General features: G+C 60.7%; 8 protein-coding genes across 8 annotated transcripts; 3 read left to right on the top strand and 5 right to left on the bottom strand.

Annotated features, from left to right (window-relative positions):
• Positions 1-17: 17 nt before the first annotated feature.
• Positions 18-1,744, bottom strand: C7974DRAFT_361176 (chaperonin 10-like protein). The gene is made up of 4 exons (XM_046139706.1): positions 1,511-1,744; positions 1,046-1,416; positions 580-991; positions 18-531 (listed from the first exon to the last, which is right to left on the bottom strand). The coding sequence occupies exons 1-4, from the start codon at positions 1,616-1,618 to the stop codon at positions 241-243; spliced, it is 1,182 nt and encodes a 393-aa protein (XP_045996520.1). The 5' UTR covers positions 1,619-1,744; the 3' UTR covers positions 18-240.
• Positions 1,745-3,953: 2,209 nt separating this feature from the next.
• On the bottom strand, positions 3,954-5,790 carry C7974DRAFT_414228 (Alpha/Beta hydrolase protein; the record flags this gene model as incomplete). Its single annotated transcript, XM_046143791.1, has 6 exons — positions 3,954-4,283; positions 4,497-4,756; positions 4,900-4,970; positions 5,069-5,190; positions 5,371-5,478; positions 5,659-5,790. The coding sequence occupies 6 exons, from the start codon at positions 5,788-5,790 to the stop codon at positions 3,954-3,956; spliced, it is 1,023 nt and encodes a 340-aa protein (XP_045996519.1).
• Positions 5,729-6,736, bottom strand: C7974DRAFT_206469 (uncharacterized protein). The gene has a single exon (XM_046136869.1). It carries the CDS (start codon positions 6,570-6,572, stop codon positions 5,958-5,960), a length of 615 nt encoding a protein of 204 aa, XP_045996518.1. The 5' UTR covers positions 6,573-6,736; the 3' UTR covers positions 5,729-5,957.
• C7974DRAFT_456042 (pinin/SDK/memA/ protein conserved region-domain-containing protein) lies at positions 6,737-7,670 on the bottom strand (the record flags this gene model as incomplete). Its single annotated transcript, XM_046145992.1, has 2 exons — positions 6,737-7,261; positions 7,314-7,670. 2 exons carry the CDS (start codon positions 7,668-7,670, stop codon positions 6,815-6,817), a joined length of 804 nt encoding a protein of 267 aa, XP_045996517.1. The 3' UTR covers positions 6,737-6,814.
• A 182-nt stretch (positions 7,671-7,852) lies between these two features.
• C7974DRAFT_206377 (putative Pre-mRNA splicing factor ini1) lies at positions 7,853-8,637 on the top strand. The gene is made up of 2 exons (XM_046136868.1): positions 7,853-7,943; positions 8,026-8,637. The coding sequence occupies exons 1-2, from the start codon at positions 7,927-7,929 to the stop codon at positions 8,333-8,335; spliced, it is 327 nt and encodes a 108-aa protein (XP_045996516.1). The 5' UTR covers positions 7,853-7,926; the 3' UTR covers positions 8,336-8,637.
• C7974DRAFT_206373 (putative metallocarboxypeptidase ECM14) lies at positions 8,638-10,717 on the bottom strand. Its single transcript, XM_046136867.1, has 2 exons — positions 10,198-10,717; positions 8,638-10,154 (listed from the first exon to the last, which is right to left on the bottom strand). Exons 1-2 carry the CDS (start codon positions 10,561-10,563, stop codon positions 8,838-8,840), a joined length of 1,683 nt encoding a protein of 560 aa, XP_045996515.1. The 5' UTR covers positions 10,564-10,717; the 3' UTR covers positions 8,638-8,837.
• A 109-nt stretch (positions 10,718-10,826) lies between these two features.
• C7974DRAFT_361167 (protein transport protein sec73) lies at positions 10,827-15,552 on the top strand (the record flags this gene model as incomplete). The annotated part of the gene is made up of 3 exons (XM_046139705.1): positions 10,827-11,551; positions 11,595-12,887; positions 12,926-15,552. The coding sequence occupies exons 1-3, from the start codon at positions 11,191-11,193 to the stop codon at positions 15,550-15,552; spliced, it is 4,281 nt and encodes a 1,426-aa protein (XP_045996514.1). The 5' UTR covers positions 10,827-11,190.
• A 559-nt stretch (positions 15,553-16,111) lies between these two features.
• Positions 16,112-16,996, top strand: C7974DRAFT_473031 (acyl-CoA N-acyltransferase; the record flags this gene model as incomplete). Its single annotated transcript, XM_046146552.1, has 1 exon — positions 16,112-16,996. The coding sequence occupies exon 1, from the start codon at positions 16,277-16,279 to the stop codon at positions 16,994-16,996; it is 720 nt and encodes a 239-aa protein (XP_045996513.1). The 5' UTR covers positions 16,112-16,276.
• Positions 16,997-17,179: the final 183 nt, after the last annotated feature.

The following is a 17,179-nucleotide window of genomic DNA, read 5'->3' as shown; positions in this document are numbered from 1 at the left end:
TCCATCTCGACACAAGAAATCACCACATCGTCCATTATCACCTGCAACATCACCCAAGTAGGCTGCCTATTGCATGTCTCATAGAATTTACCGTGGTATTGCTGTCCCGAACGCCTATTGCATTACTGCTGTTTTATGTACGCTGGCAAACGATGGTATCTCAAAATGCTCCAGCTTCTAAAGTCACTCAAACGCCAAACTCCAACCTGTTGTATCCATCTTGATGACTGAGAAGTCAAATCATGCCTCAACGAGAACTTTCAGTACAAGGTTTCCATCTTTGTCCGTGGTTTTTCCAGCAAGGTCAAAAGCCTCCTTCGCGGCAGCAAGACCCTTGAAGCGGTGGGTGATCATGTTCTCGAGACTCGGCAAGACACCCGATGAGATGATCTTGATTCCAGTCGCGTACGTATTCGCGTATCGGAAAATACCAATGATATCGACCTCTTTCAGATGAGATGCGGATATCGGTAAAGTCTGGATTGGAGTGCCCATCCCAACCATGATGAGCTTGCCACCTGGTCTGGTCGCCTGCCATGCATTAGAAGCCACTCGTCGGACTACGCAAAGACAACTTACAAACAGTCCAGCTTGCATGCAAACCTCCTTTCCAGTACAATCAAACGTCACGTCTGCACCTTCAAAGTCGACATCGTCCAGCGAAGCGACTTGCATGACATCTGCAGCGAGCTCCTTTGCGGAGCCGAACTGTCCCATCATCTCTGGATTTTGGCGCGATGGAACAACAAAGCCTTTGTGCGCAAAGCTGTTCCTCAGTGCGTATTCGATCCGGCCATGGTCGACGTCGACAATAACAACTGTCGTTGCGCCAGACATCTTAGCCATGGCAGCAGTAAGTAGACCAACAGTTCCGGCACCAAATACAATAGCTGTGTCACCCTGCTCGACGGCTGCTCTCCGTGTCGCATGAATAGCCACAGACAGCGGCTCGAGCAACGCAGCCGACTCCAAAGACACATGAGAAGGGAGTCTGAATAAGGTTGTCAGCTGAGGCTGTGCAGTCGTTCGGGTATGCAAGACATACTTGTGGCACCACTTTGCCGGGTGGTTTAGTCGTTCCTGGAGCGTACCCTGGAAGTGAGGTACTGACTTAGCGCTGCTTCGGAAGCGCATTGACGGACATAGATTGTATCGTCCTCTCTGACATGATCGGCAGTTGTCACAAGGCACGCCAACTTCCAGTGCCACGCGCTCACCGACTGAGAAGCCCTGCACACCAGGGCCGACGGCGACCACGACACCGGCCGACTCATGGCCCAGGCTCAGTGGTTGGACCGCCTGCAGGTCACCGTTGCGGAATTTGTTGTAGTACGATACATCGCTGCCGCACAAACCAGTCGCTTTGATAGCTATTTGAAGCTCACCAGGACTGGGGTCGGGGAGTGATCGAGTTTCCTATTCGTTCAGTCAACACGCTGTCTCAGACTGCCATGCAAACCCCCCACGAACAGCGGGCAGCGTGGGATGCGCGACGGAACGGCACGCTTACCAGCCTTAGATCCCGTGGCCCATGCAGGACACTTGCCACCACAGTCGAGGACTTTGAGTAGTGCCTCGCTGGGATTGGGTAAAGGTCGGCCAGTGCCGATGGAGCCATTACGAGAAAGGTGGGAGGGCAGTTAAAACAGTGTTGAAGGCGGCAGTTGTTGAGCACTACCCCACGGGAGAGCGTGGAGGCTGATATACCTGATGGTAGAAATCTACACTAACGGCTTCCAGGATCAATCACCTTTCCAGCTTCATCAACAACCTTTGCATTGGCGCGATAGGTGTCGTTGAGAGCAGAGAACCTAGGATCCACGTCACTTGCCGGACCGACCAACCTGGCTCAATGCACATGCATTACGATGCACACGGCGACTACCTGCCATGGAAACTCAAGACGCTCTTCTCTATCTTGTTCACGGCTTGTCTGTACTTGAAGTTAGATCGCCATTTCGACGAACCGGAAGTCTATGCGTCATATCCGCAGCAGCCTGTGATTGGATGGGCGTATCTTGACTCGTTTTCTACCGGATTAGCAGCCTTGACCCCCCGGGGCTGCATAACGGCTACGCTTCACATCACCCAGTTGTCATAGAATCGTGTCTGGAGTAGCAGCGATTCGAGGCGTGGCGCTCTAACAGGTGATGCAGTAGCGCCGTGGAACTATGATAAGGCAGGCTCGTCCCGTGGAATCGGCATCGACATCGTCTGCATGCAGCCACCGCTCTTCTCCAGCAGACGTGGAGCTGTACATGGGTGGTCTTGAGCAGCACGTCTTCTCTCGCCATCGTCTCGGCCGTCACAGCAGTGGGCAAATGTCGCGCCATCGCAACAGCGATATTCGTCAAGAGACAAACGAACTTTGATTGGAGTCGAAGAACGGCCTCAGTCATGCCGTACTTCTACTAGCCATGAAGATCCTCAACGGTGTAGGATGCCAGGGTTCCAGAGCACGTTTCTACCCATAGTACTGTACATACCTTAGCGGATCCTTCGGCAGTACTCAGATGGTACATGTTCTGTCCAATCTCGGGTGACAGTGCTGCACGCCTCGCGGCATTTCAACCGAGTAGCAGCCAATCGTCGGTAGTGTTCGATGTTTACCAAAACCCCGGGATCATGATCAAGCACATGCTTATCAGCTTCGGATTATGACACAACAGTGCTTGCCAATGCAATTCCTACTGGGCGAGAACGCAGAGACGTACGATTGACATGTGTCTTTTCAAGACAATCGCCTGCGAGATGATGCATGGTAATACCGTGGAATGTGCTGCTCGATCCATGCACACAGGACATGACGATCATATGAAACAGATGACGGCCTTGGGACATCCACAGAAACAGATCTTCGGTGCGCAATCTATCGAGAGTGGCGCTGACAGATTCGTCCGTCGTGCAAATGTGGCAGCGGCACGGCAAAAGCAATAAAGTGAGGCCAGCCGACAGATGCACGCTGCATGGCACAAGACTGAATGGTTCCGGGAACGAGGCGCGATTTGGGCGGACTGGAGCCAGGGTCCACAGCACCACAGCTTTACTTCAACGTCACAAGCTGCATCGAATCAACAACTGCTGCGGCAGTCCGATGTTTACGAGGAACGATTACATATTGACAGCACATGCTAGATACGACGCGCATTATCATCTACCTACATGCATCACAATCGTTGCCTTCACGATTAGCGTTACGAGTCGACCAAAGTACATCGGGACAGACCCGACTGACAGACTCGGCACGGCCTAACTAATGCACCATTCACCCAAAGCAGTAATCGTCCAGCTACGCGTCCAGGGGCTGTCCTCGGCTGCTCAGGTACAGAGCAGCAGCACACCCTCAGCAACAGCCGGGTCAAGCCTCCGTCATCGCTCATTGACCATGTACCACGCGGCGGTGAACGGAGCCGTCTCCTCGACTAACACCCTGCCAGCAAAGCAGCGCGCGCGGCCTTGACCATGCACTTTCATCGCCAGAGGCGAAGCGAAGGCGGTCTACGGAACACAAGGTTCCCTATCCCAGCATCCTTCGTGCGCCGTACCGCATCGAGCATCGGAGTGCTGCTTCCGCCCCTGCCACCTCTATCAAATCCACCAATGCGCCCACGGAGCCTCCGTTCACCCGTCAGCGAGCCACGAGGTGCCGTGCAATTGTGCCACTGGCTATACATTCTTCCGTGCCGGTACAATTCACGTCGGATCCGCATTCGCTATCTGCGATAAGCGCCGCACCGGCTGTATGTACAGTACTCACAACGCGGCGCCTCAAGCCATCACAAGCGAAGCACAAGCGAAGCGCGCAGCTCCGCGCAATATCTGGGTACGAGTAGCTCGCAGCGCAATCAACTGTAGAACAATGTAGAAACGGCTTTCCAACAACCGGCGTCGCTACCCCGGCCGCCGCGGGCCCTCCCGCTGTCACCGCCGCCACAACGCCACCCTGCCCACCCTCACAACGCGCTCTTCGCCCGCACCAGACCCTCCTTCTCCAACCACCCGCGAATCAGCGCATTCACCTCCGCCGGCTTCTGCGTCAGCGCCCAGTGAGTGGCCGCGACCTCGGCGCGCGTGAGGCGCGGAATCAGGCTGTCCATGCTAGCCGACATCTCGGGCTTGAGGACCGAGTCGTAGGCGGCCTGGATGAAGAGGACGGGCTGGTGCAGGGTCTTCTTGGCGAGGAGCGCCTGGTCTTCTTCCCAGTTTGTGTAGCGCTGGCGGTACCAGTTGAGGGTTGGGTGGATGCCGTGGATGGCGTATTGTTGGACGTAGAAGTCGAGGGTCTGGGGGCGTTAGATGTGCTGTGGAGTGGAGTGGAGTGGAGTAAAGCAAAGTGACGTGAAATGCTGTGGGTGAAATGCTGTGGGTGAAATGCTGTGGGTGAAATGCTGTGGGTGAAATGCCGTGCGTGAAATGATGTGGGTGAAATGCCGTGCGTGACATGCCGTGCGTGAAATGCAGCGGGTGAACTGAAATGAAATCAAAGAACAACATACCTCCCCATTCAACACCCGGCTCTCCCCCACCCGCCCCAACCCCTCCACATCAATCCCCTTGAGCGGGTCGAACACCACCTCCCCCCCCGGCCCCCGCGCCCCATACACGCCCTTGAGGAACTGCCGTATGGCCGCCGCGTCCGTGACGCTCTTCTCGATCTCGCCCGACGCGAGGTGGATCTGGTACGCGAACTGCGGCAGCGGGCCGCTGACGAGCTGCTCGGTGGAGATGTAGTGCTTGTGGGGCGCGGTGTAGGGCGCTGGGGGTGGGTGTTAGCGTGGGTAGGGTACGTGAGTAGGGTACGTGAGTAGGGTATGTGAGTAGGGTACGTGAGTAGGGTACGTGAGTAGTATATGTGAGTAGGGCACGTGTGTACATGACGGGATGGGAGGGGGGACGTACTGCACACGGAGAACACATGGGTGATGAGCTGCGGGTAGTACGCTGCGGCGCGCCAGACTACGGAGCCGCCCCTGCGTCCTGTCAGTATCGCATTCACCGTCTCTCTCTTTCACTCTTGTTCTTCTCTCGCGATGGCTCGTGTGGTAGCAAAGAGTGGAAGGGGACGCACCAGTCGTGGCCGCCCAGGATGATGCGCGGCGCGTTTACTTCCTTCGCGAGCGCGGCGATATCATCCGAGGCGCGTTTCAGCCCGTAGAGGGTTATAGAGTTTGGCGGGACCTGGGGCGCGTCCTGGGGGTGTCAGTATCCGATCGTGTCCTTTCGCGTGCGCGGTCGACGAGACGCGGGATGTCGTCTGGTGCACCCAGCTTTTGTCGTCCCGCGTCCCAGCACAGAAGCAAAACATGATCATGAGCACGGATTCTTGATGGCCGCGGTGCGAGTAAGGTGGTGTAGAGGATGCAAACTCACCGTCCCCCCGTACCCCATCATGTCCGGCGCGACAACCCTGAACCCAAGGCCCAGCAGCATGGGGATCTGGTAGCGCCAGCCGATCGAGAGATCGGGCCATCCGTGGATCTGTCGTGATTGAATTAGCATCTGTCATCTTGAATCGGCTCAGCTGTCCCTCTCTTCCTCTCTTCCTCTCTTCCTCTTCCTCTCCCTAATACCGAGCACTAATACATCCACACACGCCTTGAACCACCAGAAGTAATCCTCCCATCCACCTCGAACCCCATACTCGCTGTCCACACATACCAAAACAACAGTGTCGCTCCACTTCCCCCCCTCGGGCTCGGCGTACAGGTAGTGGTACTTCACGCCATTGAGCACGGCGTAGCGGTGCTGCACACGCGGATCGTCGCCGGGGCGGATCGAATCGACTGGCATTGCGTTTCCTGCGTGGACTGCGACGCGGGATGGACGGTGGGGTGGGATTCGGGGTTGGCGTGTGGGTGGGCCTCCGACCGGGCTTGAAGGTTCAGGATTTTGTATGTCTTTTGCAGTACTGCTTCGCCAGTCTTTATTTCGTATGGGGCTGCATAGTACGAGTGCGTTCAATGGGTTGGTGTAATGTTGCTGGCAACGGGCGGCGCGTCGAGTCGCGAGAGTCGCGAGCTGCGCCGAGGTGCCGAGGTGTGTGCGGTGCGGTGTGGGGTAGCTCCAAGCTCGACGGCGATCAGCAACGACACCGAAAACGGGCGGGGCGCTTCGACTAATCCCACGTGGCAATTGAATGGCCTGCGGGATACAGATGCTAGTGGCTTCACGGACAGACATAGGGTTGTTTCACGTGATGGCTGGCAGGGTTTTGAGGCTGTTGAAGCACGCCGATTGAATATGGCATGTGCTGGTGGCTTTTGGATAGCGCTATTTTGGGTCTGCGCGCAGGAGTGTGGAGGTATAGCGAGCTTTGATGCTCGTTGTAGGCTTCTACACGCCGTCCTCATCCTTTTTATGCCTCCGTTCTCACACCCACCGCCGTGAAGACATGTTTCGTGTGTTTGGTGCTGACAACCTCCTAGCAAGCCTGCGCACCAGGGTATGCGGTCCACGTGGGACGTTCGCCAAGTGTCTGCGTTTGCCTGCGGACGCCGCTGGTATGTAGCTGTTGCCAGTCTCGAGGGGTGGGTATAGGCCGTGGGTGTGATGTGGTGTGTAGAGCGCGCCATGCGTACTGTCTGTCCTCGTAGATCATCAGTGAGCCGGTGTCTTCGCGCCTTGTCTTGGACCAAGTTGATATATCCCTCGCGACTTCCTGACCGTGATCGAAGCCGGGAGTTCGGATAGGACCGGGTCCTTGCATGGACCGAAGATATTGTCCTTGGATACTGTCTCCAGATATTACCTAGGATATCGTTCTAGGATATCGTTCTAGGATATCGTCCAACGTTAATGTCAGCTACTAGGGCGTCTAGTAAATAACAGTATCCTCAGCAGCCTCGACGACTTCCTCGTCCGCGTCCTTGGTGGGCTCGTCGGCAGCGTCGGGTTCCGCCGTCATGTCCGTGTCTGCAGGCTGTGGTGCCGCGGGCTCTGCGTCGTCGCGCATCTCCTGGTCTTGCATAGGAGCGTCCGCCCCGTGTGCCGCCTCTCTCGCAGGCGCCGCGTCTCCCACATTGGCCCCCCGATACGTCCACTCATCCGGGCTCGCGCGCTTCTCCCGCGCCCGCTCGGCCTCCTCGCGCGCCTCAAACTCCTCCCTCTCGCGCCGCACCACCTCCCGCGCCTCCGCCACCTGCGCCTCGACACACGCCTCCTCCTCCTTACTAATCTCCCACGGCCGATAATACAACCGCGGCTCGGCCTTGGTGCACAGAAACCGCGCCTGGAGCAGCAAGCTCTCGTGTCTTGCTTTGATCTACTTGCGTCAGCGTCGCGTCTCCACACTTTACACGTTTGTTGTTACGCACCGCCAGCCGCTCAAAGCGCCTCGTCTCGACCCCGCGTTGCACCGCGCGCGCCGCCAGCCGCTCCGCCTTGCGCGCCGCACTCTCCGCGTCGTCGTGGCGCCGCTGCGCAAACTGCCGCTTCTCGATCTCCGCGCGGCGCTGCTGGCCCGCGGACGAGGGGTTCTGGGCCAGCGCGCCGAGCACGGCGCCGAAGAGGCGGCGCTCGCGGCCGCGTTCTCTGCGCTTCGGGGGCGCGGGCGGCGGGGACGTGCTGGTGGGGCGCGGGCGCTTTGTCGCTGTGGACGCGGGCGGGGAGGGGTGCGGCGGCGCGTCGTCGGCGTCGGGCAGCACGACGGCGGAGGCGATGGGGCCGCTCATGGTGGGTGGGGTGAAGGTGGTGGGTGTGGGTGTGGAAGCTTCGAGCTTGGGCGCGGCGCTAGGGAGTCCGCTTTCACGACTGCCATACAATAACGCGGCGGCGCTTGGCGACTTTCTCAACTACACCACTTCGCCGCAGCTTCCTCTCGCACCGCGCAAGCTCCACGCGCCCGCACTCGAATACTCACCGCGCATCGCTTTCTCACGAGCCAGACTCAATAACACTCTCCGACTCAGCAACACACTCCACCTCACCATGTCCCGCCACCACCCGTAAGCCTCCCCCTCCTCCACCGCCACCTCCCCCTCCCCCTCCCCCTCCCCCTCCCCCTTCTCCCCCACTAACACCCCCCAGCGACCTAGTAAAATGCCTCAAACAACCCGGCACCTCCCTCGGCCGCCTGTGCGAAAAATGCGACGGCAAATGCCCCGTATGCGACTCGTACGTGCGGCCCACCACACTGGCGCGCATCTGCGACGAGTGCGCGTTCGGCAACTACGCGAACAAATGTGTTGTGTGCGGCGGCGAAGGCATCAGCGATGCGTTTTATTGCTTCGAGTGTACGAGGGTCGAGAGGGATCGGGATGGGTGTCCGAAGATTGTGAATTTGGGGTCTAGTAGGACGGATTTGTTTTATCAGAAGAAGGGGTTTCGGAATTCTTGAGTCTGGGCTGGGGGGTTTGAGGTGGAGGGGATGGGGATGGGGATGGGAGAGAGGGTTCTTAGACTTCGGGTGGTAGGATGGGAGGAGAGAGAAGGAGGGCATAAAAGGCGTTCGGCGTAGGCGTAGGCGCTCAGATGATTTCGGATTCACAGCGGGGATGGAACGGCATGTGTACGCAGTGCACGGCGCTCACGGCGAAAAGTTTACTCAGAATGGATACTAAATACTAGACACCAGTCTCCCCATGCTGCACCGTGAACAACCCAACGGGGACAGATGCTCTCGCCAGCTGCCTTATCGCAATGCCTTCCAACAGTCCCTCGGCCATAGACATAGATATGCCGCTCATCAGCAACAATAAGACGTCCACACCACAATCATACAAGCAGCCAAGACATTACTTGCATGCAGTACACATATTACAACACTATGGATATCGCGACAACGGAACAAACGGGGGTATAGCGGAGCCTGACGCTGGCAATCTGGTGGTACACGGAACTTACAACTCCAACACCTCGTCCTCGACCGCGGTCTTGGGGGCGTTGTCTACAAGCACCCAGTCGTCTTCAATTTGCACGTCCTTCACCTCTTTCGCATCTTTAGTGTCCGTCTTCACATCCTTACCGTCTGTCTTCGCCTCCGCCACCCCCACCTCGCCCAGCATAAAGCGCCCAAAATACAGCACCGCATCCAGCATCTCCTCACCCGTCGGTGCGATATTCTCCTTGGGGAGCAAGAACCCATAGCTGCCCGTATCGCGCAGCTTCACCTGGAACGCATACTTGACTTTCAACTCATGATGGAACCAGTCTAGGGCAGAGCCGCCGCTGGCCTCGATGCGCGGCAGCACCTTGCGGTCGCGTTTCCCGCTGAGCAGCACGTTGCCCTCACACGCCGAGGCGACCTTGTAGGCGTGGCCCTTGCGGCTGATGCGGATGGCCTTGGCCAGGCCCATGGCGAGCTCCTCGAGGTCTTCGAGGGCGGGCGGGTCGTCGGCGCAGGAGTACGAGTAGGGGTACAGGATCTGCTGGGAGTACGAATGCAGGTCGAGGAAGCCGACAAAGTGGGTGTTGAGGGCGGATTCGTTGCGGGCCCAGGCGGCGAAGGAGGCGGACTCGGCGGCGGCAAAGGGGGCGCTGCCGGCGTACGACTCGCTGCAGGGGTTGGTGCGCAGGGCGTCGCCGTCCCACTGGAAGCCGTAGCTGCGGTCGAGGTCGATGCCGTTGCAGAAGCGCAGCGGGGTTTCCTGGCGGTTCTTGCGCCACAGGCGGTCCGACTCCCACGAGTAGACGTAGCCGTCCGGGTTGAGGGTGGGGACGAGGACAAAGTCGAACTCCTCGAGCAGGCGGGTGATCTCGCGGTCCTTGCCGTAGGCGTTGATGAGGTTCCAGGCGACGTAGTTGACGGTGCTGGTGGAGATCCACTCGCGGGCGTGCGAGCCGGCGGTGATGAGCACCGTCTTGCGCGGGGCGGGGGCGTCGTTGTTGGTGGGGTGGACGCCGACGCGCAGGGCGGGGATGTCGCGGCCCTCGGAGGTGGTGCCGACGGTGATGCGGCGCACGTGGGTGGTGAACATGGAGGCCATCAGCTTCATCCACGGGTCGATGACGGACAGCGGCTGGTAGTCCTGCAGGAACGGGTGGCCCTTGCTGCGGGGCGCGCGGAGGGAGGGGGCGAAGGCGTCGTCCTGGTGCGACTGTGTGGCCGAGGTGGTGGGGTACGAGTCGAAGACGGCCTGGGCGAGGTCGAGGTCCTGCATCAGCGGCTGGTGGGCGTGCCTGAGCGAGTGCGGCAGGAGGCCGAGCAGCGAGGGGACCTGTCTGTCAGTGGCGGCCAGGCAGAGACGACGGGCAACTCACCACGTCCTTTGCGACGCGGATATCGGCCCAGTCCTCATTGAACTCCCACACGTCGAGGAACAGGACGTCGGCCGCGTCGGCCAGCGCGTGTGCGTCGGCGGCAGAGCTGATGGTGAAGCGCAGCACGACGTCCTCGCCATAGCGGGCCACGAACGGCTCGGTGGCGGCGGGCAGGATGCGGCCATTGTGCTCAGCACTCTCCGGGCGCGGCAGGCTCCATATGCGGCGGATGATGGCGTCGGACAGGCGGCGCCAGGACGGCGGCGTGCGGCTGGGCCGGGAGGCGGGCGCGTCGCGGTGGTCGTGCGGGGCGGCGGCGGCGAGTGGTAGTAGCAGGCCTAGCAAGGCGAGCGAGTGGGCGCGCATGGCGGCGAGGGCAGAGCGAGCATGTGCGGGCGGCGGGCGGCGGGCATGCGCTGGAGACGTGGCCAGGTAGAGGGTGGCCGGGCAGAGGTCAGCATGCGCTGTCGCTGTCGAGAGGGCGGCGGGCGACGAACGGGCTCTATGGGCGATGCAGGATAGATTCAGGGCTAGAAGCCCGCGCTGCTTCTGGGCGACTCCACAGACGCAGGCAGCCACGGGCGACGATCCAGCCAGCCGCGCCCCCGGCTTGGTGCAGTGCACAGCTCCGTAGCATGCGCTGTGTCCGCGCCGTGTCCGCGCGCTGAGCCTGACTGCTGTCTGACTGCTTGCCCCGGCTTGTGTCTTGCCGCTCACTGTGTGCACTGTCTGTTGTCTGCGCTGTCTGTCTGCACTGTCTGCCTGCACTGTCTGTCTGCACTGTCTGCACTGTCTGCACTGTCTCGCACGCCCTGCACCGCCTGATCCGTCTGCCTGCCTGCCTACACGCCCACCCGCTCGCGCCTCCTGGCCATCCTCGCACCTCGACCTCGCACCTCGACCTCGCACTCGCACCATCCTCCGCCCCACGCCGCCGCCCGTCCTCCTGCTGCTTGCCATGTGCTGCGCTGAGACGACGTGAGCCCCGCGACAATGCGGCTTCGCCCCGGCCGCAGCGAGCACGAACTGCTCAAACGCCGATCGACGCTCGACCCAGCGGGCCTGTTTCGCCGCAGCGAGAAGGCCGACAGCGACAGCTCCGAGCTGGCCCCCGCGCGCGGCGCCGTTTCTGCAGACGGCGGTCGCCCCGATCCGAGCCATGTGCGCCCGTCCGTCTCGCGCGACTCCCACGACATTGCAGCGTCGCCAAAAGCGCCCGCCTCGCGCCGCTTTTCGATGCTGCGCTTCCGCCATGCCTCCGACTCGCAGCTGTCGACCACCGCCAAGGAGCACGCCGACCGCGATGCGCCGCCTGTCCCGTCCGTGCCCGCCAGCGCCGGCGAGTGCAACGAGCGTAGGCTGTCCGCAGGAGACGAGACGTGGACGTGACTGACAAGCCCAGCGCCCGCCATCATCACCACCCCCGCCGACCTTCATGGACCCATTGCCTGTCGCCGACCCCGACCCCGAGCCGCCGCGCCGCCGCCGCCTGCAGGCCTTCACCCTGCGCCGCCGCAGCTTCGATCCCGCGACCGTCGACCGCCCGGGCGGCCTGCTGCGCAAGTCCATGGACCGCAAGCGCAAGCAGAGCAAGCTCGACCTGCGCGGGGACGCCGACGTCGCCCGCGCCTCCACCAGCCACGACCAGTCCGAGGCCCGCGACTTCGCCGACAGCGCCGCCCTGGCCCCGCCCTCGCACCGCGCCTCCGAGTCGTCGCGCTCTGACGGCTCCTCGGGCGGCCATGTCTCGTTCGAGACCAACACGCGCCCGGCCCCGCAGCGCATCGCGTCGACGCGCTTCGCCTTTGGCCGCCGCAAGCAGCGCGCCTCGCTGTTCCCGCTGCCCATGAAGATCGAGCCGCCGCAGTTCCCAGACACGGCCCCCGCAACCCCGCGCCCCTCCACCGGCTGCGCCAGCTCGCCTACTGCCAGCCCGCCCCTGACTGCTCGCCGCTACACCGCCGACGATGGCGCCCACACCTCGCCGCTGCTCTCGTCCTCGCAGGTCGCCCTGGCCGCGAACTCGCTGGGCCTCGCCTCGCCCACCCGCGGCTCGCTCTACCGCAACGACTCGTCGCGCTCTGCCCACTCTGCCCGCTCCTCGCCGCAGCCCCTGAAGCGCATCGGCCTGCGCGGCCGCTCGTCGACCATGGGCTCGCTGGGTGGCATGTCCGACGACAACCCCACCCAGACCCCGCCCAACGGCCTCAGCGGCCGCACCTCGACCTCGACGACTGCTGGCCGCAGCAGCTTCAGCAATCTGTTCAGTCTGGGAAGATTCCGTCAGAACGATCTGCACCCGTCGAGACATGGCTCCCCCGCTCACAACTACGCAGGCACCTCCGCCTCGTCGCACCAGAACTCGCTCAGCATCAGCAGGGAGACGCTGGTCATGCCCGAGCGCGTCGAAGGCGAGACCCCCGGCCGCTATCTCGAGCGCATTGAAGCCAACAACGTCGACAAGAGCGTCATCGCCAGCTTTCTGAGCAAGACCGAAGACGCCTTCCTGCTGTCCGTGCTGCGGAGCTACATGCGCAGGTTTGCCTTCTTCGGCGATCCCATCGACATGGCCATCCGCAAGCTGCTCATGCAGATCGAGCTGCCCAAGGAAACCCAGCAGATCGACCGAGTCTTGCAGGGCTTTGCCGACCGCTACCACGAGTGCAACCCCGGCATCTACCTCAACACTGGTAAGCAGTGTCTCTTGCTTGACATCACGTGCTAACAGCTGCAGACAAAGCATACTTCATCTCCTTCTCCATCATCATTCTGCACACCGACTTCTTCAACAAGAACAACAAGCGCAAGATGCAACGGCCGGACTACATCAAGAACTCGTCGTGCGAGGGCGTGTCGGATGACGTTCTCGGCTGCATCTACGACAACATTGTCTACACGCCGTTTATCCACATTGAAGACGAGGTCGATTTAAAAAACATCTCGTCCAAGAAGAGTCGGAGAACAGCCGTGCTCAAGGGCCCGAACGACCCTGCACGGAAAGCAAAGAGGGAGCCCATCGATCCCTACACGCTGATCTTTGAGGGAAAGCTGGACGTCCTCCGGCCTACCATCAAGGACGTTATGAATTTGGATGACCCATACAACTACCTTGGAACCGCCGCCACGCTTGACACCAAGAACCTCTACAAATCGTTCACTAGATACGGCGTCATCCAGATTGTCTCGTCACGCTCCCGACCGGAAGCCTTTATGTCGGAAGCCGCCCAGGAGAACCCATTCGGGACGTCGGTCGGTATTGTTGAGATGCCTGTGACCAAGGTCGGCATCCTGTGGAGAAAAGACCCGAAGCGCAAGAAGGCACGCTCCCCGTGGCAGGAGTGGGGGGCTGTCCTCACACGATCCGGCCTCTCGCTGTTCCGTAACAGCAGTTGGGCCAAGAACCTCATGACGCAGCACGAGCAGCACGTGAAGCATGGCGAGACCGGGCCTGCGGTCTTCTCGCCCGCTCTTTCCGAGTTCAAGCAGGACCATATGATACCCATGGACGGAGCGGTTGCTTTGGTCGACAACACCTACAAGAGACACAAGAACGCCTTCTCCATGTGCTCCAAGATCGGAGAAGAGACATTCCTGGCCGACAGCGAGCAGGACCTGAACGACTGGCTGGGCGTTCTCAACTACACCGCAGCCTTTGAAACGATGGGCGTCCGCTCAAGGGGCATGATCGGCGGGCTATACGAAGGCCAGAAGAACCGCGGAATCAGACGTCTGGATTCGTCTCAGTCTGGGAAATCCATGCCCTCGGCGACCGGGGAGGTGGTTGTTCAGAGCGGCAAGATCGACCACCAGTTCGCGCAGGAGGTGGTAACTGCAAGGAGAGAAACCATGCAGGCTCGCATCTCAGACGCCGAGGACAAGCTTGCGGATGCGATCAAGGAGCTCGAGGCACGCTTACGTGATGCCAGGCATTTGCAGATCCTGGCGCCAATCCAGCCAAAGACGCGCGAGCTTGTCATCCACGCAGCTGGACGTCTGTCGGCGAGGCTGAAGTGGTCGCGCGTCGAGATCTGGCGTATGAAGTGCCACCGCGACATCCTCGCACACGAGCTGGACGACGAGAAACAGAGTGCGACAGAAACACAAGCGCGGAATGACAAGATCGCCGAGTCTTCGCAACCGCCACCGCCCGTCTCCAACGGCAAGGCGTCCAAGATCGCTGGCCTTGCGCGTCTCGCTTCCAAAACAAGCTCCCTGACGAGCAGCCACAGGCCGCCACACTCTCCAGAGGGGTCCACCGCGCGTCCGACCACAAAGTCTTCTGCCAACACTGAGATGGACGAGGCTGTGTTCAAGACGCCTCCTGAGACGTCTCGCCAGACAAGCCCTACGTTTCCCTCAGGCTCCTACAGTGTGCCACCGATCTCGTTCAGTCCGCCTGCCTCCGATCGCCGCAGCTCCATGGCGAGCAGCTCCATGCAGTCTCCGAAGATGTACCCAGCTGACAAGCGGCCGTCGGTATCTACCTTTGATGATGGCACGATTGGTTCTGATGATGAGTCTGATGACGATGTTAGATATGCTACACCGCCCCTGATCGAATCGGATGCAGTACACCCGAAGACGGCAGAACCCACAGACGGTGCTGCCGAGTCGGACGCTGAGCTCAGTCTTGCAGCGCATGCTGGCTCTCCTGCATCGCGCACAAAGCATAGACGCAGCTTGCACCGCACACTTCGAGACTCACACGGCGGCACGTCGCACCGCCGCAGTCACAAGGGCCGCGACTCAGCTTCGACCATCACCAGCGAAGGAGCGTCGGAGAGCGAAGGCCTGAACCGGAGCAAGGGCAGCTTCACCGTGCACGGCAAGAAGGCATCTGTGATCCAGTTCGGGCCTGATTGGCACAATTCAACCGCCGAAGAAAGGCTAAAGGCCAAGAAGCAGCTCCAGGAAGCCCAGGAGCTGGCCTCCGCCGACGAGCGAGACGGCAGCGTCAGCGACGGCACTGTCGTCAGCCCGGTAGAAAGACCAGACGACGCACCGCGCCGCAAACTGTCGTCCGGCCAGGTCAAGCAACGGCACGTCTCCGCCCAGACCATCACCCCCGACAACTTCCACCAGTCGCTGGAATACCAGGACGCCTCGGACGGCGACTCTGAGCTGAGCGACGTCGCCGAGGAGCGGACAAGCAAAGACGGCGAGGAGCGAACGAGCAAGGACGGCGAGCCGCTCGACGCCTCGCCCCTCGACACCTCGCACCTCGACACCACGCCCGAAATCGCAGCAATCCCAACCGCAGACCCAGCACCGCCGCCCGACCCCACCAAGCTCGCCGCCGAACACACCGAGAGCCTCGCCCCCAGCCCCGACCCCGAACAAGTCAAGGCCACATAACCCTGCCATCGTACACGCGCCATACCATTTTCATTTGTGTTTGTCTGTCTGCATCTCCCGGATCTCGAAAAGCGGTTCCTCATCTCGTTGTTCTCTCGTCGCATTTGCATGCACCGCACTGCACTGAACGCATGACATGCATGGCTGCAAGCGAGTTTTGATTTCTTTACATATTGTGCTTTTTTTGCCGTGCCTTCTCTGGGTCTTCTCTGTCGCCGGCAAGCGGGCTGGCACGTCGCGTCGCATCGCATCACGGCTCAAGCACAACCTCGTACACGCCTTTTTTCTTCTTCTTGGCTTTCCTCAAACTTCCCTTTTTTTCGTTTTCGTGGTCGAGGGCGTCGATGCTAAGACGCGGTGTATCTATAGATGGGGTGTGGGGCGTTTGGGCGCGCTGGTGTGCTGTGCGGTGCGTTGCGTTGCGTTGGTTGGATTGAATGGGCGGATGGTGTGGGTGCGCATGGACATGGGGTATCAAGTAACCAGGGAGCTGGGCCGTCTGCATAGTGTTGTGTCGGGGTGAGTAGATTAGTAACGTGATTGTTCAAAGGACTTTGGCTGCTGTGGTGACGGTGATGTGGGGACGGTGTGTGGTGGCTGTAGTGTCTGCGGTACTACAGTCCGCCGTATGTCATTGGTATAATGCACTAACGCCGCGCTATACAACCGCAACACTACGTTTACAAGAACAACACTCTCCTATTTACAACACCTCTCCGCAAAAATGCCAGGCGAGTTCCGCGTCGAGGAAGCCGACCCGGCCGACTTCCCAGCCCTCGCCGCCATCGTCGCAACCTGCTTCCAGTCCATGCCCGTCGAAGCCCTCACCACCGGCCCCCCCACCCCATCCAACCTCTCCGCCCTCGCCGCCCGCTACCTGCACGCCCACCATCTACACCAGGCCCACGCCACCGTCCCCGCGTTCCTAAAATGCGTCTACACTGACCCCACCACCCGCGCGCAAACCATCGTAGCCACCGCCCAGTGGTACATCTACCCCCGCCAACGCACCGCTGAGGAAGTAAGCACCCCGCACTACCTCCTCAGCTGCGCCTGGATGCCCGACGGCCCGGACAAAGCCAAAGCAACGGCGTTCTACGCGCCCTTTCTCGCCGCCCGCAGGCGCTGGATGCGCGCGCGCCCGCACGGCGTGTTGATGTATCTGGCCGTGCTCCCGGCGTGGCGGCAGCGCGGCGCCGCGTCGCTGTGCGTGCAGTGGGGTCTCGAGCGCTGTGACGCGCTGGGTGTGCCTGCGTATCTTGAGGCGAGCGAGGCGGGGGTCCCGGTGTATGAGAAGCTGGGGTTCGAGGCTGTGGAGGTGGTGGAGTTTGAGTGGGAGGGTAAGGGGGGAAGGTGTCCGGTTATGATCAGGGGCGCTGGGGGGAGCGGGTGGGAGGGCGATGGCGAGGGGCGGGAGGGCGCGCTGGGGGAAGCGGATGGGTGACGGTGGGCTTGGGTGTGCGTGGTGTGTGTATACAGCACGTGATTATAGTTGGTGTCGAATCGCCAATCCGAGTCAGCAGGAGCTAGCTCACTAATGCTACCGAGTACCCTAGCTCCCGCCGGCCCCACCCAACTTCCTCCCCACATTTCAACGTCGCCGTCTCCGCTGTTTCTTGACAACGGA

The sequence above is a fragment of the Boeremia exigua genome, assembly GCF_020726555.1.
Source record: "Boeremia exigua strain MPI-SDFR-AT-0100 chromosome Unknown C7974scaffold_7, whole genome shotgun sequence".
NCBI classification, from domain to species: domain Eukaryota; kingdom Fungi; phylum Ascomycota; class Dothideomycetes; order Pleosporales; family Didymellaceae; genus Boeremia; species Boeremia exigua.
The sequence above is the reverse complement of the archived record's forward strand: the minus strand, read 5'-3'. Positions and strand labels throughout refer to the sequence as shown.